General features: G+C 42.4%; 1 protein-coding gene and 1 long non-coding RNA gene across 4 annotated transcripts; one reads left to right on the plus strand and one right to left on the minus strand.

Moving 5' to 3' along the window:
• Window positions 1-1,648: 1,648 nt before the first annotated feature.
• LOC124977177 (uncharacterized) lies at window positions 1,649-9,296 on the minus strand. 2 transcript variants are annotated; one of them, XR_007107114.1, is made up of 3 exons: window positions 8,679-9,296; window positions 7,493-7,626; window positions 1,649-3,324 (listed from the first exon to the last, which is right to left on the minus strand). It is a non-coding gene; the product is annotated as an uncharacterized LOC124977177 (long non-coding RNA). The 2 variants fall into 2 exon arrangements; XR_007107113.1 differs by lacking the exon at window positions 8,679-9,296 and adding an exon at window positions 8,407-8,671 and having other exon boundaries at window positions 1,650-3,324.
• Window positions 8,901-21,376, plus strand: Oser1 (oxidative stress responsive serine rich 1). Of its 2 annotated transcripts, XM_047540525.1 has the most exons (5): window positions 8,948-9,055; window positions 9,474-9,588; window positions 13,084-13,200; window positions 16,087-16,200; window positions 19,841-21,376. In XM_047540525.1, exons 3-5 carry the CDS (start codon window positions 13,124-13,126, stop codon window positions 20,526-20,528), a joined length of 879 nt encoding a protein of 292 aa, XP_047396481.1. In that variant the 5' UTR covers window positions 8,948-9,055; window positions 9,474-9,588; window positions 13,084-13,123; the 3' UTR covers window positions 20,529-21,376. The 2 variants fall into 2 exon arrangements, with proteins under 2 accessions (XP_047396480.1, XP_047396481.1); XM_047540524.1 differs by lacking the exon at window positions 9,474-9,588 and having other exon boundaries at window positions 8,901-9,055; window positions 19,841-21,375.
• The last annotated feature ends 5,744 nt before the right edge of the window (window positions 21,377-27,120 follow it).

The following is a 27,120-nucleotide window of genomic DNA, read 5'->3' on the forward strand; positions in this document are numbered from 1 at the left end:
ATGCAGAGAGAAAGGTGGGAGGGAGGAAAAACCCTGGCATAGTGAACGGGTACGCAAGACAGAGTGCTGGAAATCAGAAAGGCTGGAATGCCCCAGGGGGAAGAACGCAAGTTTGAAAGGAAGATGAGACCAGGTGACAAAGCAGAAGAAGCTGCACTGTTTTCACACCTCTGGGTAGGGGTGGGTAAACTCTGACCCTGTTACAGACACTTCCAGTCACAGCTCTTCTCCTGGAATCTGAATCTCACATGGAGGGGTGCATCGGCATCAAAAATGTGAGGACCTGAATCAATTCTGACTGCAATGCCCCGGGCAGGGCTTCGGTGCCCAGAATGATAAGGCCTGGCTGTTCAGCTCTTCCTTTTGTTGAGTGAGCTTCCTGATATTCTTCTAGTATATTCCTTTATTCACTCAAGCAAGTCAGAATGGCCTTCTGTATTCTCTGACACTGAACCATTCAGGAAGTGAAGAAGAAATAAGAGCAGAGGTGAGGCCTGTGAGGACTGGCAAGTGAGCAGAAAAGGAGCCTGCCGGGGGGGACTGGAAAGAAGAGGTCACAGGACGTGCCCAGTAGCAGTGACATAGAGGCTGGGATTAAGTCAGGAGGAGGCTGCACATATCAGATACTGTTCAGCGTCCAAGCAACAGAAGAACCAAGACCACGGCCACCAGATTCAGCAACGAGGTTACGATGACCCCGGCAAGAAGTGCTGCAGTGGCAATGGAAGTCTGGCTGCAGAAGGGGACACAGAGATGGGGGGGGGGGGCGGGGGACAGCAACTTTAGGGAGAACTTGGGTAGAAGGGAGCTTTGTGGGGTTTGGGTTTTGCTTTCTCTCTTTTAAAGATGAGAAAAGCTCTCTGGCTATAAATATAACCCGCCTAAGTGGCAGAGTAGGGCATTCTGAACTATTTTGGGTCCACACTGCTGACCAATTCTAGTATCACAAGCAAAGCCAATTAAGACCTCTAAAGCTAAAACTAATGGCTGGGGGAGAGGAGAACGATGGCATGATGTGTGTTTGCACGCACAGAAAAAACAGCACGCATTTCCTGAGAAGATGGGAAAGGACACCCAAGTGATGTTGGAGCAGGAACTGGTCTCAAGACAGGAGGAGGAGAGAAGACGAGGAGACAGGCAGAGGAAAGGACCCAGAGCAAGATCTCCCACTCAGGGATCCCAGGACACAGCACACCTTCTGGTGAAAACTTTCCTTTTTCTCTCAGAAAGAATTTGATGCTTATGAACATATACACAGAGAATGAAGAAATACTTGAAAAAAATCAGCTGAAGACTCTAAGAAATAGCTCAATTCAGCTTGAAAACCCAAACCCAACCATGCTACTGGGCAGCTGTGAAGCGTGCGTGCCCCAAGGCTCAGCTCTACGGCTCTAGAGCTCCTTCCCCATCCACAAAGAGCATCCTTGAGCTTTTCCCCAGCGACGTGGTGCTCACTGTGTGGATGTACCAGCTCTCCCTGCCAGTCCTCCAAGATGGATGCCCGAGTAGTTTCCACTTTTGCTGTTGTAACCACTGCTGCAATGGCTGACCTTTTACATAAGTCATTGCCCGTGTGTGCAAATGTCACCTACAGGGGAGACTGCTGGGCTTACCGTTTTGATAGATACTGCCAAATCAATAGGGACTGTCCATTGCACAATCCCACCAGCAATGTATGAAAGGGGCTGCTGCCCAATGCCCGGCTCCTCCTCCAACCCCAGCCAGTGTGCCATCAAACTTGGGGGTTTCTTTCAATCTGATGGGTTAAAAATGGTGTGTCAGTGCACTTCCAAGAAGCATTTATCTTTGGAAAACTGAGGCTGAGCATCTCTTCATATGTCTTAAGGGCCATTTTATTTCCTTTTTTGCTTATTTCCTCTTCTACTGCTGTAAGAGGTCTTAACCTGGGATTTGTGGCTCTCTTGGGGGGGACTCTCATAGCTCAGACAAGATCAAGAATTGTAGAGAAAAAAGACCAGCTCCCTCTAACCCAATACCTATTTCATGGCATACATACGGAGGTTATCTTTATCTTCTTAGGGTTTTCAAACTTTTTATTGGAGTTTAAATACACACACAGAAAACACACATATACTCTACTGTTTAAACTGCAAAGTTCAAATGAACAAAAATGTGGGTGAGAAGGCAAGTGATCCATTAACCTCGGCTCTTCAACAGTTCTGCTTTATCCCAATGAAGGCGAGAGCCTGCGATCCTGTGGCACCCTCTGCTGGTGACCAGTGGAAACCTGGAAAAGGACCCAAATGCACGGCCAGGACACTCATCCAGGCGGGCAAGGCCAGGCCCTCCTTCACTTCCTTTTCTGCCCCCTAACATTCCAGGAAAGCAAACATCAAAATAACAGGCTACCGTAGCTTGAGGGCTATTACGATAGTAACAGGAGACAGCAGCCCATTCCTACTTCCCCCAACCACAGAGTGGTGAGAGGCCCTGCAGCTCAAAGAAACAGCTGAAGGAAGCGGCAGTCCCAGCTGGCTCTCCAGGGAACCACCCAGAGTGAACCTACTGACTGACTGACTGGGCGACTCTGGCTCACCCTCACCAACACTCTGCAGCAGACCCTGTGTCAGGTGCGGGGGTCCGAGATGTAGCCTGGCTCTGACGGGGTAAGTGAAGAGCCATGGTGTGCATAGTGCGGACCGAACCTACATGGGGGTGGGCGTTGTCCCCAGGGAGCTGGCATACGGTAAGCAGAAGGGCTAGAGGCTCTGCTGCTATGGTGGTGAGGGACAAACCCAGATGTTCAGTGAAGCCACCAAGTAGACTCTCACAGTGGAAGACAGTAGGAAGGATCACCCCATCCTGGGTAGGTCTGCAGGATTGTGGGACAAGAACTCTACTTTGGCAGGATGCCCAGAGCCGATCTAATTCAGGGGAGTGGACTTCATAAGTGCTGACTGGTACCTATAAACAGTGACAAGTGACCAGCTTGCAGATGGAATGCATCCTCCCTACAAATGCTTGTGTTTACCTTCCAGCGTTTCCCTTGCTTCTTTCACCTACGATTCCCCCGCCCCTCACGGGGTCCTCACCCAATCCTGTGGCTTCAGTGGCCACAGGTATGTGGGTTCCATAGTTCCTAGTTCCAGTCCCCACCTCCTACTTGAGCTTCAGACTGACATGTCCTCCTGCCCCTGGACACCGCCCCACGGTGCCTGCAGGTCTTCCCGGTTCAAGATGTTCAAACAGCATCAGAGGCAGGCAGGGAAGGCAGACTCCCGGGTTCAGATTCTAGCTCCACCACACGTGTGCTGTGCAACCTCAGGCAAGTTGCTTAACTGCTCTCTGCTTCAATTTCCTCATCTGAAAAATGAAGAGGATAATGGTAGCCTCATAGGATTGTTGTGAGAACTAAAATGAGAAATTAAAATTATGACACAAACTAAGAGCTATCAAAGTATTAGTTGCTATTTTTATCCCCATTTAAATATTATTTTTCTTCTTGCTCCCTGTCAACTGACTTCAGCAGAGTTTAGAGACAGGCAACAACACCCATTCAGCTGTCAAACTAGAAAGCCAATGTCACTGTGGACTTCCTCAGCCTGGTCCTCCTGCACGTGAATCCTGTGCCAAAGCCTGGCTACACAGCTTGCTCTCCATACCTAGGAGACTGTCCTCTAGATCAGGGTCATCTCAGGCCTGGTGCACCACGTCAGCCTATGCTGAAGCCAGCGTAATCATTCTAAAATTAATCCGGCTGCTTCTCTTTCATAACTCCCATGTTTCTTAGGGGAAATCCGAAGATAACCCCCTTCCATGGCCTTCAAGACCCCACATCACTTGATACCTGTCTTCACTGCATTTCAAACTCCCCATGCCCAAAACCGATCTCTCCCCCCACTCCCCAAGCCTGGTCTCCCTGGATCTGCTCCCCTAGTAAACGGGTCACCTACTGGGCTTCACTCAAGCTGGACGCCTCAGCCCAGCTTGGTCTAAGGCCCTGGTCTCTCTGGACGCCAGGTCCTCCTCACTGCCCTCCAGCTGTGGTTTCAGTTCTGGCATTCCCCAGAGCATTTCAAGTGTCTCTAACTGGCCTCAGCTCCCCCCATTTCCATTGTCACCATCATGAAAATAGTTCACAATCTTCAGGATAAAATCCAAGCTCCTTAACACAATTTTCCCCTAGTGCTCGCCTGGCCTCACCCTCCAGTCTTGTCCCATCCCTTCCCACTGCCCAGGCAATGCCTGCCTTTCAAACCCTCCTCCAGGAGGCCTTCTCTGAGAGCCCATCCTGCACCCCACAGTGGGCCAGGCAACCCTTCCGGTGTCCACACAGGACACTGTACTTCTGCTGATTCTGTGGCTCTCCAAAGAACCAGGAGCCTCTCAAGGCCTTCTGCACAGCACTGTGCAAGCAGCAGGTGTTGCTTAAGATCAGTGGAAAGAGCAAGTCCAACTGAGGATACGAGAGGCACCCTGACATGCTGAGGTCCCACAGCAGAAAGAGAATGGACGCAGGTCTCTGCACTCTTGCAGCATTTCAAAATAATCAACACACATTCAATCCTCACTACCAGACTGGCTTGGTAACAGGAAGCATTTCATAACAGAATAATTATGCAGGTGAAAAATATTTTCATAGTTCTGGCACACAGTTCAATGCCTTCCTCTGACTAGTAATTACTGAGTGCCAACTATGTGGTACCAGGAATTGAGGCCCTGGTGATATTTTCATAAACTCCTAAGGCATTATCATTTATTTTACTTATTTTTGCAGTGCTGGGGATCACACAACCTAGGCAAATGCTCTGTCACAGAGCTAGACCCCCATTCCGACAATGCCATTTTAAAGACTATTTACTGGAGGTGCAATTAAAAAAGAAAAACAACCAGGCATGGTGGCACACACCTATAATCCCAGCTACTGGGGAGGTTGAGGTAAGAGGATGGCAAATTCAAGCCAGTCTTGGCAACTTAGCAAGACCCTGTCTCAATATAGATAAATAAATAAATAAACAAACAAATGACTGGGGATGTCGCTCCGTGGTAGAGCACCCCTGCATTCACTCCACAGCAGAAAACAAAACAAAACAACACAACCACCAAATATAACTAATTAAGCCAGGTCACATTGCCAATTATAAGACATATCCAGATTTGCAGAGTGCTAAATTGTGGGAACAAGTGCATCTTAGAGTCAATTTAAAAAAGTAGTGATAAAGAAAAGTCTGTCTTCAGGTAGCTTCTATTCTAGCAAGGGCACAAGACGATAAATATACATCGACAGAAGATGACAAGTTCTAAAAGGAAAAATAAAACAAGGAAAGGGACACAGGGTGAAGACGGCCTCTGGGGGCATCCAGGGAAGGCCCCTCTGGGGAAGTGATGTGAGCAGAGACTGGAGTGGAAAGACGAGCCATGGGTAAACAATGTTCCCAGAAATGCAGATCTGTGAGGGTCAAGGACACACACGGCAAGCATTGCTGGAACACAGTCCTAGACCTGGACAGACAGCTTCCTCAAGCACAGGTGAAAGCAGGTATCCCTGGTCTAGTCAGGTGTGGGAGGCTAGGAAAAGCAGTGTGAGGATGATCAGGAGGGAGGGCTGAGAGTCAGCCAGCCTAGATTTGAATCCCCATTCTGCCACTAACAAGCTGTGTAACCTTGGACAAGCTATCTAACTATTCTGAGCCTTAGCTTCCTCAGCTGTAAGATGGACATAGTAAAAGGACCTGTTTCACAAGTTGTTTAGTAAAATTAAAGACACCACACTTGTAATTAAGACACAAATAAGATCACCACTACCTTCTACCCTAGTCATTTAAGAAATTATATCAAAATAAGGAATAAATTGATTTATTTGAGCCTTAAAACAAAAGACTACTTTTCTAGATTACCAACTGGTAGGATGGCTACCATATCACTAGGGAAATAAAAATGTTTAGGATTGCACTTGGGCTGCAGGTAGTATAGGTGAGTGTTAGAGTACTTGCCTAGTATACATGAGCCTCTGGGTTTGAGCCCTGGCGCTATGGAGAGAAATTACAAAAAAAAAAAAAAAAAAAAGAAGACCTTGAAGTTGCCTTCTCCAAACTCGTATTTAAAATTTAAAATTATCCTAAAAATGAAGAAAAAAATAAAAGATCATCCTAAATAAGTTGTTTTTGCAGCATTTGATGGAATTCAGTCCTCCCTATTCAATCACTTATAAGACACCTATCACAAGGCTAGAAGAATCACTTACAAAATATCTGTCACTTTTACAGGAATTTTATAACTAGAATAGCTTTTTAACTAAAGAGCATCACTATGTGCATTAAGTTAATACCTAGCTAATTTCCTGAACGTGAGATCCACAAAGTTCAGTTTTCTGATGGCTAAAGAGATCCTGTTGGTGCAGGGGCCAACTCTAGCTTTTTGTTCACTCAGGGATTTTTTTTTTTTTTTTCCTTACTGGGGATTGAACCCAGGGCTGTGCTCATGCGAGGCAAGTACCTACCACTGAGCTACATCCCAGCACCCCCAAGCTTTTTTTCCATTTTATTTTGATTCAGGGTCTCGCTAAATTGCTGAGTCTGGCTTTGAACTTGCCATCCTCCTGTCTCAGCCTCCTGAGTAGCTGGAATTAACAGAGATCATATTTTGTAGCTTCTCCATTTCATTCCAAGTCATGATGTCCCACACAGTGAGCCAGTCCTCTACATGACTTGAAAGTTAAGACCACATTAAGTGTGAGTTAACAGACTTCAGTGTTCCCAAGAGGTTCTCACCTTCTGCTCCTCCTAATGATTCACATCTCAGATAATACCTAACTTTATAATGGAAAGAAAAGGAACTTTTTTTTTTTTTTAAGTTTTAGGATTTAATGTCTTAACAGGTAAAAGTAAAGTAAAATGAGAATTCATCCAAACTTTACTGAGCATCTACCTCCAAGGTTTTATGTGAAATTCTGGGAATTCAGCAATGATCTAGACACAATCCCCACTCTCGAGGATGTATGAGATTTTATTTCAAGGCAGCTTAAATAACACATATTTGGTTTTGATGCAATTCACTTAGAAACTTCTGAGAAAAAAATGCCTATTTTCCAGAAGATGTTGAGAAGAGCAGCTGAGGATAAACAGGCTTTTGAGACAGTTAAATCCTGACTTACTACCAGGGGAGTTAGAACAAGTTACCTAATCTTTCTGAGTCCCACTCATCCTCACCTGCAGAATGTATAAAATCACAGGAATATTAGACAAGAGTATGTAAATAACTGCTGCTCAGAAAAGGACAGTCATTTTTATTAACATCATCATCATCATAAAACTAACGGTTCTTTCATCTCATTATAAGAGCCACTGATATAAACAAGGAGAATCTAAAATGTTTTACCTATGCCTACAACATGCTTTACAAAAATATTACAAAAATTACAAAAAAAGGCTGTATTTATATAGATACTCCTCCACTTATGATGGGGTTACACCCAGATAAACTCATCATAAATTGAAAATATCAAAAGATGTATTTGATACATATAACTTACTTGAACATCAAAGTTGGGTAACAGTACACTGTAGAGTCTCTGTGGTTTACCTTCCTGACTAGGTGACTGCCTGCCAACCCGGAGTTGCAGCTCCCTGCTTAAGCCCAGTATCATAAGAGGGCATATTTCGAGCCCTGGGGAAAAAAAAAATCAAAATCTGAAGCTCGGTTCCTACTGAATGCCATCTGCTTTCCCATAATCATGAAGTCAAAAAGTCCTAATTCAAACCATCAGCAGTTAAGGGGCTGCCTGTACAAGGAATTATAATTCATTCCCAGAGTCAAGGATCCCATGGGTGTAGTTAAGCTGGATATGGCTAAATTGTCTTCAGCTGCCTATTCAGCTAGGTGACCACCCCGATGGGACTGGGGAATAAGGGTGAGAGGGGCCAGTTTGGGTTCAGAGTGACTCCCTCACTTTAGGGCTGGGTCAAAACTAACGGCATTGAGGACGGTCATCTTTTCCCACGAAGTTTTGAGAAGTGGAGCGGGGCAATGGCCGGCGAGGAGCGGCAGAGCTAGATTGGCAGTACCAGTCCTGGTGCTGCAGGAGGTAGCAGCTGTTTGGGGCTCACCCCTTCCCTGCCTTCTATGTAGGTACCCATGGGAATCATACATGGGGAACGAGCCCTAAAAAGAAATCACCAACTTAGCTGCCTAAACTTTCTGTCAAAATTTGGTGTGTATGTGCATTTCTCTGGCGACAGGGTCTATAGGTCTCACCAGATTCCCAAAGGAGTTCATGCCTGAAAAAAGGTCATTCGTAGATACTGTCCAACTTCCTAACTTACTAGACGAAGAAACTGAGGCCCAGAGAGGGAAAAGCAGTTGCCTTAAGTCAAACAGGCATCAAAAGCAAAGGCACTTCAGTTTTAATTCTGGCCTCGCATCCCTGGTCCCGGCTATGACCAATACCTCTTCGCTTCTCAGAAGACCCTGAAAAGATCCCAGGAGGCAAGGGCCGCGGCCCGAGCCCAGGCCTTTGCAGGCGATCCAGACCGCGGCATCGAGGGGACTTGACCAAACGCTCAGAAGGGGCTCGGTCTGCACGAAGACTCTCGCACCCGGACCTCACCCTGGAGGAATCCCGTTGCCCTGGCGACTCCACGTGAAGGACGAAGCACCAAGAGACCCTGGTGAAGTGGAGGCGGCTGGGCGACTGGGAAGAATTACGCCTACTCACTCACCTGACAGAAAAGAGGAAGCAGACACTCCCCAAAAGTCGCTCCCCAACAAACACAGCGCAGGAGGTGGGAGCGAAAAGAATAACAGGAAATGACGCAAGCGCACGTGCTTCTGAGAGGGGCGGGGCGGGGCGCTCGAGAGGCGAGGCCACCACCCCGCGCCTGCGCGGCCACCGCCAACTGCGCTGCCGAGTCACTGGGGTGGGAGGGGCATGAGCAGGAGGCGGGGCCCTGCCCGAGTGACGCAGGCGCAGTGCGCCTCCGGAGGCGCGGGCCGCCCCTTCCGCGGGTTTGGATCCGGGTCAGTCAGGCGCGGCGGTCGGGGAGAGACGATCTGAACTGACGGGACTGGATCACCGGAGCGCCCCAGCTGCGAGGAGGTAAGTGCCCTGACGTGAGGGGGAGGGGCAGCGGGACGGCGTGTCGGCCCTCAGGCCCTGCCCGGGCTCGGGCGGCTTCCTCTGGGTTCGCCCGCCTCTCGTCGCGTCTTCTCCCGGCGCCGACTGCCTGGGCCGGGCCTGGGCCTGCGCCTCTCGGCGCCGGCTATTCCGCGGCGGCCCGGACCTGCCGGAGCTCCGCACTCTCGCCGCTTCCTGCTCTCCCGCCGCCCCGCCCCGCTTCTGCGCGTCTCCCGCCCAGCTTTAGCTTCCCCTTTTCGCCCTCCTGGGCCGCCCTTTGCCCCTTCCCGCCTTTTCCCGCTCTCCTCCGAGCCCGGTTCTCCTTGGCTGCCTCTTCGGGTCCGCTTCGGTCTCCTCCCGCATCCCGAGCGCCTCGGTCCCATTCCGGCTCTCGTTCCAGCCCGGGAATTCTTCCGAGGGGCAGTTTTCCAGCTGGAGGCCTGATTGGGCAGAGCCAAGGCCCTGGACAGCTCCCCGCTCAGCGCGGACCCCATTCCTCGAGACCCCCGCCCCAGGTCGTAACCTTTTCTTCTGATCCTGTTTAACCGCGACAGGCCCAGATTCTGGTTGAAAAGAATTTAATTTGGTTCTTTGACTGGAGTCCTGAGATTGTTGGGTTGAGTGGTTGTGCAGAGAGGTGTGTGATTTTGTCCCGGGGGCCGATTGTTTCACCCAGCCCTGTTTGCTTCTTTGAGAGTTGTTGGGCAGGGTTTTATTCCTCAGGCTCCATGCTTCCTGGTGGTCTGGAAAAGTTTCGAGGTCTTTTAACATTGTGATGACACGCTTACGTGCGGATCCCATATTACTTGTTCTCAGGTCTTTTCAGCGTCCTGGAAGTGGGGAATTAGACTTGAGGTTTAAGGAGATCTCGGTTAAAACGTCAAGATGTAAATAGGTTTTGTGCATGCTCTTCGCCGAAAGTCAGAGAAAACCAGGAATTTTTCCTTTTGACCGAACTTAGAAGAATTTTCTTTGTCATATTTGAAAGTTTGGGGGAAAATCCGAAGCAGAATTAAATTGTGTGTGATTTGGCTTAAAACAGTGGAAAGTGATTTATTTTATTTTATTGTTATAATTTTTAAATTTTTCTGGTACTGAGATTGAACCCAGGGGCTCTGAGCTACATCCTCAGCCCTCTTTATTTTTTGAGATAGGGTCTTGCTGAGTTGATTAGGGCCTCCAACTTGGGGATCCTCCTGTCTTAGCCTTCCAAGTCTCTGGGAATGCAAAATGACTTCTGATGAGCCTTTACAAGTTAAGTCTCTTTGGGGATTGTTCAACTTAAAGAACTGCAGTGAAGACGGAAAGAATGTTTCCCAAAAATTTAATATTAATGAAGATGGGCAAACCAATTTAGTTGTTGTCTAGAGCAAGTTGTACAAATTTTGGCCTTGAGTGAATGGAAAGCTAGACATACAGAGGAGCATAATAAGCCTTTTGTGATTACAAGCAGGCTCTGATCTAGCTCTTAAGTTCATGTCTGAGATTCACCTTTGCTCTGGGTTAAAATAAATGAGAAAATAAAGGCGAGTAATTGAAATACTGGAAGTCTGAACATAGTTTAAACAGTATTTCATTCTTGAAGTTTTAGTCTGTAACCAAGATTTTTGTTTTGGCCTATTTTGGTTTTTAGATACTCGATCTTTTTTAGCATGTCAATAAGAATTTAGCTAAGTTTATATTAACACTGAGGGTGGTCACCTGCCTTACTATTAAGTCAGCGCTGTATAATTAAAAATTACAAATCTGGGTTCAGAGCTACTCTGGCAGTGATTTATTTTAAGTTTCTGGAGGGTAGGAATGAGATTTCAGTCTTTACAGAAATGGAGTTCCTAGGGCCCCTGTTTACCCTTCTCTCCCTAGCATTCAATCTCATGCCAAGCACACACATGGTAGGAATTTTAGAAATAATGGTGGAAGGAATGAATTTCTGCCTGTAGAATCCAGCAGTGTATACTTAGATGTGATGTGTATTTAAATATTGATTGATTTCCACAGGAACCCCAAGATGGTTTGTGTGGGGATCTTATGGCTGGGGATACTGTGCTCAGATGATTTATTAACTCTGTACATGCCTATAAACAAACCATTTGGTCATAAAGTAATCAAGGAGAACTATAAGTCAAATTTTAATTTTGTTCTGGCATCAGGAAAAATTTGTTTACAATCTACTATAGCATCTTTTTAGATATTGTGGAGCTTCAGATATATTAGAATATGTGATCTTTGCTCAGCCCTCTCCTTAGATATTTAGGACATTGCCTATTTATGGGGACCTTCCTCTAAATCAAGATGAATTAGAGATGGGTGAAGTGCAAAATTGTATTGACAGTGTTTCCTTGTGTTTAATAAGCCCCAAATATGTGTGAAGATTGTATTTACATATTCTGCCTTAAGAAGTTAAGATGAAAGCTAGCCAGTTCTTTTGAGACTATTTTCAGTTTTCCCCAGAGAGATCCACCAAGAATAGTTTAACTTCTATACCTAGATAAATAAATGAATAGAAAGTCGTGATACCTTGTTGCTTTATTCTGCCACTGATACTACATGGTTATGTTATATCAAACATTATGACACCTTGACCTTTGGAATATTAGAGATCTCACAATAACACCAAATTCACCTGTGAGAAATGAGCAGATATGGGATCATAGAAAACTCTAGGATTCATAGGGAGGACACTGACACTACTCCTTCAGAGAGTGTCTTAAGTGGGGGTGGGGGAATGGGGTCAGGGATACCAGTTAGAAATAAAGAAGTGAAATACATTCTTTGCTTCAAAAATTCTCTGTTTTTTGTTTCACTTTTTTTCTTTCTATTTTTGTTTTTATGGTATGGGGGATTCAAACAAGGGGTGTTCTACCTCTGAAATGTATCTCCAGCTCTTTTTAAAAAATTTTTATTTTGAGAGAGAATCTAATTGAATTGCCCTCGTTGGCCTCAAATTTGAGATTCTCTATGGCTTCCTGAGTGACTGAAATTACAGGTGTGCACTGCCAGACCTTTGGTTTTTTGGAATTGGCTTATTTCACTTAGCATGATATTCTAAGAAATGGAGAACTTTGGTTAATCAAACTAGTTTATTAATAAGAAGTCATTTTTGCACATGTATAGAACAGCAATTTGTTGTTTACTTACTATTTTTTCTCAACTTAAGAGGAGTTCTGTTCCTTATCCTTTTTGAGTTGCTAATTCATTTATTTTTCTTTCATTTATTTATTTTTCTTTAATAATTACAGTATTCAAAGCTGTTTTTAAAAAACAAAAGTGTCACTGTGGGATAATCAAAAATCATTGAAATAAGTTTCTAACCCTGTTTAAACAGTGGTAACATCTTGTTCTCTTAGACATTTCTCCTTTATGCATATAGATACTTGGGTAAGGATTGCTTTAGAAAAATACCATCAAGTACCATGCAGTTTTAACTAGAATTGTTAGGATTAGGTTAGATGAATGCTTAGTAGCATTGTAAAGAATCAGTGCTATAATTTGAGCCCCCTACTTTTTGACGTAAAGGTAAGTGTCTTATAGGTTTCTAGTAATCTACAATTGGAGAGATTTTTTTTTCCTTGTTAAAAAGTTTACTGAAACATATATCACAGATGATCTGGTTTCTAAAACCGATTTATAGGATATGGGCATCAAGTATTTGGACAGTTTAAATAGTCATAATACATATACATTTTCTGTATTATTCATTTGGTTTCTTCGTAAGAAATAAAACATATAGTCTCCTGATCGTCTACATTGAAACTTCCATTTAGAAATAAATTTTTTTCCTCCCAAAGTTATGGTATCAGGAGTATATGTGTGTGTTCTTGCATATATATTTGTGTCTCGTCCCCCACCCCTCAGTGCAGGGCATTGAACCATGGGACCTCAAGCATGCTGGACAAGAGTTTTACCACTGAGCTATATCGCCAACCAAAGATACAGATTTTTAACCAAAGGGAGCCTTTTGATCCCATCCACTTTTACTTTGCTCATCTTATTTTTATTTTCTTTTGTAGTATTAACGGGAACATCTATAGTAGTGCAAAAACTTTCACAATGAAATCTGAAGCCAAGGATGGAGAGGAGGAGAGTCTACAAACTGCTTTCAAGAAATTAAGAGTGGATGCATCAGGGTAATTAAACATATATTATTTGTAATTATTTACTAGATTTAAATAGTCCTTTCCCTTTAAAGAGCTTTTCCTCTTCCAATATTCCTTATTATTTATAGAAGATATCAGTGGTAATAGTGTGACATTCTACCACATTCTGCACAATATTGATTTACTTCTAAAGAATCTCTTTTATGTTAAATTTGAAAAGCAGCTCATTTGTACTCATTCGCATTGAGTGTTTTGGTTTGCTTTAACTTTGAGGAGGCCCCCTTTTAATCAAAGATTAAAAGCAATATCCAATCAGGGATTATATCAGGAATACATCTCAAGGGAATCACAGTATTTTTTCACTAAAAGTGAATTGGCCCAATAGTGATCTGTGGCGACATTGTTGATTTCATGGTCTCTGATTGCTGAGTCTATCACTATGGAAACCTCTATTCAGTAGGGTTCTGTCACTGAGATCAATAATCGTGGACCCTTTGGCCAAACTAATTAGAGTACCTGCAGACCAGCTGCTCTCTGAATGTTAATATTTCACCCTTTGCAAAATGTTCTGTGCAAGTCTCCTCTTGCTCCAATTCTTTGTCCAAGCCAGAAGAAATCTTAAAATTTTTAAGGGATATAAGAATTTTTCTTTTTATGAGTGGAAACCAAACACTGGAAGCTCAGAATAGAGCACTCCACAATAGCAAATAATAATAATCAACATTTATTACTCACTCTCCTCAAACTCTTCGTGCACATAATTTAATCTTCATTATCACCTTTGAAGATAAGACACTACTGTCATAGATGAGACCTATATAAATAAAGTCACTTTCTACCAGTCACATTAGTAAGAAGTGGTGGAGCCAGGACTTGAACCCAGATAGTCTGACTTTGAACTTGTGCTCGTAACCATTTCTTTATGTAGTACCTTAAAGACAATATAAAGAAATGCATGTAATACATAACACAAAGTAAAAATTAAATTGACATTAGTCATTATAGGTGTCTGCCTATTGCTAGTACTATTTTTGACCTACCAAATGAGGAGATTTATGCTAATAAATTTTCACCACAGATGATAAGGTGCTCACATTTGCTTCTTTTGATACTTCAAGAAAGTATTATTTCTCCCAATAGTTTTTCTTTATGTTCACCTTGCCATTCATAGCAATACTTTGATAAATCATTTTGGGAAATGGAAATAAAGCACAAAAGCAGATAGTCCCAGATTGTGGTTGTAGTGTATTGCTTTGTGATTGCTGGTACAGGAGTAACTTTAAAATCAGGAAGATTCTGGGAAAACAAAAACACACACAGACACACTCACACAGACACAGATATATCATTACCTTCATGTGTAAACCTTGTTTATCTCTTGATGCACAGACTTGTTTCCTGATGTTTTAAGAAATTGAAATGTGAAATTGAGTCATTTTGGTGTTTGCTAAAAATTACTTGGCTCATTATAAAATATCTTTCAAAGTATTTGTACAGTATATGGTTGAAAATTATGGTATTTGTAGCATGTGATCTGCCTTGAGAAAAAATTACAGGAAGAGGAGCAGTGAGCACTTGAGAAGACAAGCAGTGATTCATTAGCATGACTAAGCAGAATAAGACTTACATGGTACAGCATACATTTTTAGTTATTTCATATTGTTGCTGATTTACAAATGGGACTTCTAAGGGAGTGACTCATAAAGTAACCAAGCCTTGCCAGGAATTTAGCATGATCTTGTTCAACAGGTTTCAATTCCTAATGGTATTTGTCTTATCAGGACAAATGTCTATATATTAGTTACAAAACAACATAAGCCTTTCTAACTGTAAAATAGTAACATGCTTATTAAAGAAGAGTTTACCAAAAAAAAAAAAAAAAAAAAAAAAAGAATGAAAACGGCTCACAATTTACCATAATTTTACCATCTAGACCATTTGTACATAATATCATACATGTTTTACATAGTTGAGATCGTAGTGTGTGAAGTGTTTGTGCTGTTTTCTCCTAATAATATAAATATGCTCTCATATCATTAACAGTTCTTTGTACATTTTTAATGAGTTTCTAATGTTTCATTGTATAGATGTGCCATAATTTATATAGTACAGTATTTTTCTCTTGTTGGATGTTTAGGTTATTCCCAAGTTGCCTTTTTAAATTGTGTTTCAGTGAGTACCTTTTAGTTTAGTAAATTAATATCTCCTTCTAAGGAATTTTTATTAACATCATAGCATATAATAGTAAAAGCTGTGTGTATTTTGTATTTCATTTGTGCATATTAAATCTGGAAGGGCCTATACCAAAATGTTAATATTGGTAGTCTCTAGATCATAAGATTTTGTATGGTTCTCCTTTTTTCTCTTTTACGTTTCTTTACTGGGAACCTATATTACCTGTATACTTTTAAAACAAAGATTTAACTCTGAGAAATATTTGTTTATTATAAAATTAGAATATTTTTCTAAATATTGTATGACATTTAAATGTGTTCATTTTCAAGTTGAATTAAGTCTCCTGAAGGTTTTGCTGCTAAACCTAGTTCATGGGCTCTGATTTGCCTGCGTAAAATGAGTGGCCAGTGTCATTAGCATTCTCTCTGGATGTAAGACCCGATCTGCCCCAGATAAACAGCCTAAAAGTCTATTTATATCCCGCTGTTGGTTACACTTAAGAATCATTCCTTGGCTTATGATTTTGCAACTATGGGCTTTTGAGATCCTCTAAATGTAGTTTTAGAGAAAACTTTACCTTACAAGCTGAACAATTTTTGAGAAACATAAACTAGAAGAAAATAAAGATATTGATAAAAGTTGTGTTTGGGTTGGTAAGGGCAATAAGTTCTCTAGTTTTTTATAGTTTTATAGTATAATTTTATAGTTTTCTATGGCAGTAAACTTTGTTCTTATCTTCAGGTCCATAGTATCACTGTCTGTTGGAGAAGGCCCGAGCGTCAGAGCATCAGTCAGAACAGCAGCAGATGATCCCAAACCTAAAACCTCCTGTGCATCTAAAGACAGTTGGCATGGGTAAGAACTTCTTTTTTTTTTTTTTTTAGTTTTTCTAGAACTTCTTAATTGAGATGATTTTTATCTAGTACCTTAAAGTACCGTGGGATTTTTCTTCCTGAGTGTCCAGAAAAAGAAATGCCATGATATAGAATCCATGACCCAGCAATTAAAGAAACACCTTTTTCTTAGTTGTAAATTTATGTTGTAAATTTATTGAGACTTTCTGTCTGACCTGGTCAGTCAGTTTTTATAAATGTTTATGTGTGTTAGAGAAGAGTGGGTCTTTTCCAGTTGTTTTTGAATTCTGTGTTCATTAAATTAGGCTTTAAATGTGTTACTTCAGTCTTTTTCAGGTTTTTTTGGTCGGTTTGACCTATCAAGAAGTATGTTGAAATTTCCCTCATTAGAGTAAATTTGTCTATTTTTCCCTCAAGTTCTATGTTTTGCTTTCTCTGTTTTGGAATTATTGGGCACATACAACCTAGGTTCATTCAAGTTTAGGGTCCCACTCCACTACCCCCTCCCATACACCCCTACCCCCATTGAATTGAAATTTTTAGTAGTTTTATAATGACTTTTGTCTTCAAGTTTATATTGTCTGGACTTAATTTGACTAGCTCTGTGGGGTTTTTTTTCTTATTGTTGTTTTTGTTTTGTTTTGTTTGTAGCAGGTATTGCCCAGGAGTGCTTAACTACTAAACCACATCCCCAGCCCTTTTTATTTTATCTTTTTAATTTGGAGACAGTGTCTTGCCAAGTTGCTCAGGGCCTGGGTAAGTTGCTGAGGCTGACTTTGAACTTGTGATCCTCCTGCCTCTGCCTCCTGAGCGACTGGGATGACAGGCATGTGCCACTGCACCCAGCTCCCATTTTCTTTAGTGTTTGCTTAGCATCTTTTCCCATTCTTTCAGTCATTCTGTACTTTGGATTTTGGGTATGTCTCACATAAATAACAGTGACTTGGTCCTGTTTTTTTCAGGCCTGTCATCAGGATTTTTTTCAACTGCCCAGTTTAATGCAGTTACATTTATTTTGGTTATTGATTATTGATGGATTTGAACTTGCCTCTGCCTTTTACTTTCTGTTGTTTACCCTGCTTTTTCTTTTCCTCTTCCCACCTTCCTTCTTCCATCTTTCAAAAAATAAAGGGTTTTGTTTTTTCCCTCTGTCACTTACACATATGCTGATTTGAAAATTATACAATATTTTTATTCTTTTATTAATTAGCCTTGAAATTTTAATCATCATACATGTGTTTAACAAAGACAAAGTTAGTATTATAAACGTGGTCTTTAGAACCCTTTCTCTCATTGCCTTTCATGGTGTAGCTGCTCAGTAATTTAGATTTGTTACTTTGTTTTACAGTTGAGTTTTTGTTACTTTTATTTAAAATGACAATATGTGTTTATGTTTATCTACATATTCACAGTTTCTTTGCTCACCATTCTTATACCTCAGATCTTCCATACAGGATCCCTTTCTTCCTAAGGTAGTTCCTTTAGTGAAAGTCTCCTTCAGCAAAAGGCCCCTTGCATTGCATAACCCCACAGAAAATGCATTTGATTGGTGCCTCCCTGAGCTGGGGGTATAGCGCAGTGGCCGAGCTCTTGCCTACAAGGTTTTGGGTTCCATCCCCAGGACTGCATAAATATGTAGACAGATAGTTATGAGTGGTGCCTCCTGGAGTTGTGTAACATTATGTCTTGTTGGTAGATATCTTCGGTTTACCTGAAAATATCTTTTTCATCCTTGTTTTTGAAAGGTGGATTTGGTACACATGGAATCATGTTTTAGGTTGATGGTTACTTTCTCTTGGCACCTGAAGATACTATTCACTGTCTTTTGGCTTCATCTTGTTGACATTAAAAGGCCTACTTCCAATCTAATTGTTGTTCTCTTTGAAACAATCTGACTTGTTTCTGCCTGCTTTTAAGATCTTCCTGTTGTTTTTGGTTTTCTACAGTTTTGCTACAGAGACTAGATATGAATTTCTTTATCCTACTCTAATCTCTTTCCTATATAGATTTTTTTCTTTCATCAATTTAGAAACATTTCTCAGCCATTATGTCTTCACAAATCACTTGTCCTCCATTCTCTGTATTCTTTACTTCAGAGACTAGACTTATTCTGTCTTCCATTTCTCTTAACTTCTTCATTTTTTCCAAATCTATCTCTGTATACCTTTTAGATCAAGAGTTGGTACCCTTTCTTGTAAAAGGTTATATAGTAAAAAAAAAAAAATTAAAAAAAAAAGATTATATAGTAAATATATTAGGCTTTGGAGGCCAAGAGACAAAATCCAAGGATATTTTACAGGTACTTATTTAAGAGAGAAAACTCCTGCCCCATGCTCTTTGCCTAGGGTGGGTCGTTCTGCCTGGTGGACATACTTTGTGCTCATTTGCTGAGATGGTCTCAGGATGAAATGAATAGCCTGGTGGAAGAGGTGGGTAGTGGGAAGCACCAGAGTTGGTTTTACTCTGTCTCAGTAACTCCTAGATCCCAGCATGCCCATCTCTCCTACAGAGATCCTGATACTGGTCACATTTTTGGACTGTGATGCCCAGCAGGTGCTAGTATGTATGTAGATGATAAACCATGTGGGCTCTGGGCAGTGCTGTAGCATGCCCATTGCAGGCAGTGGGGAATAGAGGGGATCAGAGGGATTCGGGTGCCGCCCTACCCTGGTCTCCACGTTTCACAGTTCTAGCCCACTGGAGAAGTGTTCATGGGCTATACAGAGACAGGTATGGGGTGTCACTCAGTGACAGAACACATGTTTAATGCATGTGGCCTTAGTTCAGTTCTCAGCACCAAACTAAGTTGGGGGCTAGAATTGAACCACAGGCTATAACTTGCTGGTCCCTGTTACAAATAATTCAGATCTTCTTCCAGTTCAGTATTTCTTTTCCTTTGCTATGTGTATTGTTTAGCCTATTCATTTAGCTTAATTCCAAATATAATTTTATTTTCCAAAGTCCTGTTTGGTTCTTTCTTTTTTCTAATTTGCTTGACAGTATTGAGTCTCTTTTTCTTTGCTCAGTTTTTAAATTTAAATATCTTACAAGTAGTAGTTAACTTATATAGGGTGTCTGAGAGCTCTCCGAATATCTGAGAACCTCAGAGTCTAAATCCTTTTATTTATTATTTATTTTTTTGTTGGTTGTTACCAATGATAAAATGAGTGATGAATCTTAAACGTTGTTTACTAGTACTGGCATACTAGCATAATGAGTGATAAATCTTAAGTTTTGTTTACTAGTACTGTAATTAGCCGTACAGAGGCACTGAAGCTATATTCAGGCTTAGGACACAGCATTTAGGCTTTTGGGCTTCAGTTTGTCTGTGTGGTGCACTTCCCGATTCCCACTGGTCAAAGATTCACAAACCTAGGGTGGAGACAAGGCTGGTGTTCCACACCACATATTTGTCCTAAATAATTCAGTTATCTCGCCTTTTTCTATAGCTTGCTAACAAGGGGATGTTGTGGCTTTTGAGATATGAACACTTAGGCAGCTTGAAAATGGAGGGAGGTCCATTTCTTTGGGGGAAATTTATAACTTTGTAAACCTGAGAGAAGATAAATTTCCATCTGTCATAAAGAATCTGTTGGGAGGGCTCTGTATCCCCAACATTTTTCTGTATGTTTTTCTCTTAGGTCTACAAGGAAGTCCTCACGAGGAGCAGTGAGAACCCAGCGTCGTCGACGTTCTAAGTCTCCTGTCCTTCATCCTCCAAAGTTCATACACTGCAGTACAATAGCATCTCCTTCCAGCAGCCAGCTCAAGCACAGAAGCCAGACTGACCCCCCTGATGGCAGCAGCGGGCTGGGAATTTCAACTCCTAAAGAGTTCAGTGCAGGAGAAGGCTCTGCTTCGCTGGATGCCAATCACACAGGGGGAGTCGTTGAGCCTTTGGGAACCTCAGTTCCAAGGCTGTCATCAGAGAGTAAGACAGAAGACTCCTCTGATGCTACCCAAGTCTCCCACACAAGTCTCAAGGCCAGCGATCTCTCTGACTTTCAATCTGTTTCCAAGCTAAACCAGGGCAAGCCATGTGCATGCATAGGCAAGGAGTGCCAGTGTAAGAGATGGCATGATATGGAAGTGTATTCCTTTTCAGGCCTGCAGAACGTCCCTCCCTTGGCCCCAGAACGAAGATCCACGCTTGAGGACTACTCTCAGTCGCTGCATACCAGAACTCTGTCTGGCTCTCCCCGTTCCTGTTCTGAGCAAGCTCGAGTCTATGTGGATGATGTGACCATTGAGGACCTATCAGGCTACATGGAATATTACTTGTATATTCCCAAGAAAATGTCCCACATGGCAGAAATGATGTACACCTGATAGCAAAAGGCTAATTCACATGCTTTAAACCAATGAAGGGTTGTCAAAGAGATTTAGTTAATGGCAGACCTTGTGGCCACTTTGTGTGAGAAGACATCTTTCTGCTCACTGTGCTTGCAATAAAAACTTTTCTTGGCATCTCAGTTAATCTTCATTCTTTATACTTACTCTTGAGTTTTTTCATACCCATCAAGGTAAACAGATCAAAGAAAATCCCCCTCATCTAGAAATGTTCATGGGGGATGAAGAAACCGTAATTACTTGAGACTGGTAGCAGTGGGTATATGGAGAAAGCCTTTTGTAAAACACCATTTTTTACTGTTTAAGATTTGGTAGCCAAGGAAAGTCAGTTTGTAACTGAACTAAACATTTGTCATGTTGTAGTTGCCAGCCTGCAGTATTAGAAATTATAAGACTGATTTAAACCATTTCAGATTTAGTGGAGGATTTATGTCATTAAAGGTTTCTTGAGCCAGAGGTCTAAGGTTTAGATTCAATTTGAATAAACTGGCTGGCCTGTCTTATATTGTTTGAGAGTCAGTAACCATCACTAAATAAACCCTGCTGTAGTACTCATCCTGAGACATGCTATGTGAAGTTTCTCATAAGAAGCTGCTTGGAGAGGTGTGCTTCAGTTGGAAGGAGGGAGTGCAGTATTTGAAATTAGCGTGCATTTTCTCTGTCTCTGGCGTTTTTATGTGACACGTTTCTTGCCATCAGTTGTAGTGTAGGGTCTCATACCTCAATTTTAAATGGCCTAGATGTTTATTATCTCTGAACTGTCTTCTAAGCCCAGTAGCCCCAAAAGGATTTTGTACATGCTGTATCCTAATACATTTCTGGCCAACCACCCCAAAATTCTCTCCAAACTTTGGTATACAATAAAAATAATAATAAAAAAACCCTCAGTTTCAACAGAAGGACAAATCCTTATCTTTTTCAGATGTTTCCAAAATGAGTTTGTATATATCTCAGGTTTTTTTTAAACTTACACCATCTTATGCGTATTCACCAGATATAAGTGAAAATGCTAGTAGCCACATTAACATGAGGTTAGGAAATTTGTTTTACTTTTAGATTATAAAATAAGTTTTCACTATGTACTAAAACATCCCACTGGTCGTACAGTTGATTTGCGACAGTGGGGTCACGGCTTCATAAGTGGGTGATTTGTACTTGGGAAGCTCTGCACTTGTCATGGAAGACCCCTGCTAGTTTCTATTTTAGTGTGGAAGCTGTGGTTAGAGCAAGGAAGCAAAACACCATGACAGCACTAAATGCTTTCACATTTCTTAATGGTGACAGAAGGCGTGCACTGCATTGTACTTATAAGGCAGCAATTCTCAAATTTTTCTTTCTCCTTTACACTTAGAAATTCAGGACCCCACAGAGATTGTTATGTGGATTACAGCTCAATATTTATCATATTTGAAATCAAAACTAAAATTTTAAATATTGCTTAAAAATAATGAGCATATTACAAGTTAACATAAATAACATTTTAAACTTTTTAATAGTTTTCCAAAACAAATTTTTGATGAGAACAATGGCATTCACCATGGAATCCTTTTACATTTTTGCAAGTCTTTTTGTTTGGCTTAATAGAAGACAAATTCTAATATCTGCTCCTGCATTCAATCCCTTGGGGTATCACATTATTTCATCTCCAGTAAACATCGTATACTTGTGAGAGAATGAATAATGTCTTAGTGCCATGAAAATTGTTTGGCCTCTCAGATTCCTTAATAGGGTCTCAAGATGCCTGGTGGTTAACAGATCATAATTTGAGAACAACTCAAATAGGCCATGTTGGTTGCAAAAGTATTACCCCATCCACCCTTCCATAAGTAATGTTTTATTTCACCTTTTTTATTGAAGAGTAGGGGAGTTATCTGTAATTAAGTAACTCACTGAGTGAAAGGAATTAAGTCTGTAAGTTCTTTTTTGGTTTGCTTTTCAAACCAGGGGTCTGGTATTAATGCTATATATGAATACAACAATCACCAGAGAATGAAAAATGGTGCTGTTCTTTTTTGCACAGTGTTGTTAGGTAGAGTGTAAGGACTGAAAACAACAAAGTTTCAATGACCTTGGAAACCAGTTAAATTCCTGCTTGGATGAAAATTTAGACATTCCAGGTTTGTGGGAAACTCAAAATACAAATCTTGAAGTTGAACATTACTCTGCTCAGACCCAGTTGGGCTCACTTCATTCAGTACTGGTGTCCCCATCAGAACTGTTGACTCTATTTTGTGGATGCTGTTTACCAACCTAATCTTTCTCTGATGCAGCCTGGAAAATGAATTTGGTTTGTGAATTGAGGGATTGCTTAAACTGCTCGCTGATGCTCTGCAGAATGGCACCCTGATTTCCAAGTGCCTTTATTTTGCCACTCTTCACTGAACATTCATTCATTCACCCAGGTGTTTGTTAAGTGTCTGCAACACACCAGGCACATTGTGCAGGTGCTGGGAGTAGGACCGTCGGCAGAGCAACATCCTTGCTCTCAGTAGAGAAAAGCTGATGCACACATAACCACTACAGAGGAAAGAAGGATCAGGTGATAGGATGGTTTGGGAGATTGGGATTCTGATTTTATTGGGGGTCATCGGATAAGCTTCTATGATAAGGTGACATTTGAGCACAGGGACACATCTGGGAGAAAGACATTTTTGGCAGAGGAGCCATGAGAATATTAATGTAGAATGAGCAGGTGGGACCAGATCTTGGAGGGCCTGGTAGCTGCTTCAAAGGCTTTAAGCTCTTAGTACAAATGAGATGGGGGGTGAGTGGAGAAGAGATGAGATGGAGACTCACCTTTTTTTAAAAACACTGGTTGTTGACTGTGGACTAAGGGAAAGGCCCAGAGGGAGGGCAGTCAGGAAGCTGCCGTGAATCAGACAATGGCTTTTTGGTGGTTGGACAATGGGCAGTGCAGGAGATGCAGGGGTACAGGGTATGAGAAAGACAGGTATAGAGGATGCTCCCCAGAACATTGGGAGTTGACTGGTGCAGATTTGGGAGGGGAAATGGGATTTGGGTTTTCCTCTTATCAAGTCAGATTCTTATGACTTAGGTAGAGATATCAAATAGGTGGTTGGATAATGACCAAAAGCAGGAGAGAGGTACAGGATGGACAGGCTAGGAGCCATCAGTACCTGGATGTTTATAAAGCCATGAGACTAGAGGTCACCAAGGCAGAGAATGTACATCACTAAGTCAGAGGAGGGAGGGGGATTCTGATGTCAAAAAACAGGGAAGATCCGTGAAGTAGGAGACTGAGGGAGAGGGATTGCAAACGGGAGGAAATGCAGAATAAATTTGACTAAATTACTTTATGTGCATTATGAATATACCACGGTGAATTCCATCTTTATATTATATCTATAAAGCACCAATTAAAAATATATAAATGATGGGCTGGAGATGTGGCTAAAGATGTAGGTAAAGCGCTTGCCTAGTATGTGTGAGGCCCTGAGTTCAATCCCTGGCACTGCCAAAAATAAAAATAAAATAAAAATTATACATATATATACCAGTAAAGTAGAAGAAGGGAAATAGGAAGAGGGAGGAATAGAGGGTAAGGGAGAGGGAGGCCCTGGGCACTGAAATGGAGTAAATTGAGTTTAATGCATGTATGATTATGTCAAAACCAGCCCAACTATTATGTACAACTACAATGTACCAATACAACAAACAAAAAACAACTAAGCTCCAGAACATTCCCAAGGTACAAAGATCAGGGAATGAGGAGGACAGAGCAGAACCAAATGGACAGACCCTAAATGTCAGTTGAAAAGGCACTTTGAGAAGAGAGTCCTCAACTGATGGGGAGCACCTACTGTGTGCAGACATAGGTGGGCTGGCTCCACTCCACAGGAGGTGTTCTTGTATTTTTGTGGAAAGATAATCCTTCTTGAAAGGTCTCTTGGTTTGGGAGAGGAGGCAGCCTGTGGGAAGTGCAGCTGATCCAGCAAGGAAAGGTTCGTGGGAAGAGAGGCTCCTTTGGCTGGGCCCTCAGTGGCTCCAAACTCCATCCCCCTCCCTGCTCTGGATTTGACCTCGCCTCCCCACAGGTCCCCTGGGAAGGAGCCCAGCTTGAGAAGTAGAGGAGGAAACAGGGAGGAGGTGTCTGCCTCTGAGCAAACCAGAGCAAGACTGTGGAAGAAGAAAGAAGGTGATAGCTGCCTTTAAAAACAAGTTGATTGCTCATTTCAAGTTTAGTCAATTCCATTTGGTGTGGACTTCTTTCCTAAGGAAAATCTGTGTAACATACATATGGCCACAAGAGGTCCCCCTTCCCTGAAATGCACAGGATTGGAGGGACCAACAGAAATTTGATGACTTGGCTGGAAAGCTCCGCAGGGCAGGGAAGGCCAGCGCCAGATTTGGTAATCTGAATTTTACCTAAACTTTTGCAAAGTCAAAGTGTCCCTTTATAAGTGACTTTGTTTAGCAGTTAAAAACCAAGAAACCACAGGGTAATGTGGAGTGAACAGTAGTGGGAGGGGAATGCTTCCAAATCTAGGCATTTAATATTTAGTCCCCCTTTGATCAGCCCCTTAGTGAGACTCTGTCTCAAAATGAAAGATAAAAAGGGCTGAGGATGTAGCTTAGTGGCAGCACCCCATGGTTCCATCCCCCGTACCAAAACGATAAATAAATAAATAAATAAATAAATAAATAAATAAATAATCAAATAGTCCTTCTTTGGCAACTATTTTGTTAAGCATGAAAAGGAATTTGTTATGAGAATAATAGTCATAGCTATTATTTGCTAGATATTTTTATTAGGTGCACATTTCTTAGGTATTTAGTGCATCTAAGACTTGTTTTGTTGTTGTTGTTGTTTTTTGTTTTGTTTTTTTGCATGGGGCATTGAACCCAAGGGTACTTTACCACTGAGCTACATCCCCGTCCTTTTTATTTTGTATTTTGAGACAGGATCTCACTAAGTTGCTCAGGGCCTCTAATTTTCTGAGGCTGACTTTGAACCTGTGATCCTCCTGCCTCAGCCTCTGGGATTAAAGGTATGCATCACACCGGGTTACCCTGTCTTTTACAGTGTGAACTCAAGTGATCGTCACCCAGCCCTATAAGATAGATGCAATTAACCTTAATACCAATGATCCTTTGAGGTAGGTGCTTCAACATATGAAGAATTTAGGGTTTATAGAAAGTGAGCAATTTTTCCAAAGCCACACAGCTCAGGAGTGTGGATTTGAATCCATATTTAACTCCCAAACTATCTACCCTGCAGCCTGTGGTCAGTATGTGGACTCATGAATGTATCCATGTTAATAAGAATAGTTTTGCCATTTGTTTTTAACCAGGGATGAGGGTCAGAATTGTCTAGGGAGCTTTAAAAAGAATACAACTACCCAAGTCCTCTCCCAGAACCATGGAATTCCTTAGGTCTAGGGTGGGCTCTGGAGTCTGGCTTGAAGTTGTTCAGGTGATTCTGTCTGTGCTCCGCCTGGGGGTCCATGGAAGGTTGCTCCTGGGCATGAAGAGTGGCTGCACTCACTGGGGCCCACCTGACCTTAGAACAGCATTCGAGTGTGTCACCCTGTACTTAATGACCGGGACCATGGAACTCGAGACTCACACTTGTTTCAATTTACATGCTCGTTCATTCCTCTTCCCTTGATGGCAGAGCTGGAAAGAAACCTGTGATTCTTAACACCCTCAGACCCTCCAGGGAAGTGGGGAAAGTAGTTTTGTTGCCCTGGAGGCGGTGCTGTGTCCTCAGAGCAGGCCCTCGGTCCACCTGCCCAGGTGACAGTTTTTAATCCACTGCCATTTGCTACAAGGCTGGTGTTTCTACCTGGCAGTGAAATGTGGAGGCGGCAGGAGCTTTGTGAGGTTGGGTGTGCACGTGGAGGAACCAGGTCCAGAGGACAGCTGATCAGCCGGGTGGAAAGGAGAGGACATCTCCTACCCATTTCTGAAACACAGACAGATCTGCAGTGACTTTAAGGGGCCTGAGTCATCATGGATTTAGAAATATGTCAGATAGGTTCAAAGTCAGATAGTAGTGAAACTCTCTCCAGGGCCTTGGCTTTTTTTGGTGATTTCTACCCCCTCCCCCACCACACACACACACACACACACACACACACACACACACACACCCCACTGGGCTCCCTATTCTTAGTGGTTCTTATCTGTCCCAGGGCTACTCTCTCCTCCGGTTACCCTGGACTCCAGTGGAATTCACCATCGCCAGCCCCGGCCCAGCTTCTCACGGAAATGTATGTGTTCTTTTTTTCCCTGGAGTTTGGTGGGAGGCTGAGCGCTGGGAATGCACTCAAGCCCCTGGCTCTTGACCCTGCCCCAGGAACTTTCTGGAAGGGTGGGCCCCCCAGGCTCGCAGGGCACTAGAGCTAAAGACAGCTTGGAAAGGGAAATTAAAAAAAAAAAAAGTCACCACCCTTGAGTGTTTCCGAGGGGACGTCGTCCCAACACAAACCCCAACCCAGCGACAGCGCGGAGGGGGCGGAGCCTCCGCAGGGCGGGGCTTGCCCTGCTCCGGGCGAGGAACGAGTGGGCTGTCCCCGCGCCCAGGCTGCAGTTGGAGTTTGGGCAGGAG

The sequence above is a fragment of the Sciurus carolinensis genome, chromosome 2, assembly GCF_902686445.1.
Source record: "Sciurus carolinensis chromosome 2, mSciCar1.2, whole genome shotgun sequence".
Classification (NCBI taxonomy): domain Eukaryota; kingdom Metazoa; phylum Chordata; class Mammalia; order Rodentia; family Sciuridae; genus Sciurus; species Sciurus carolinensis.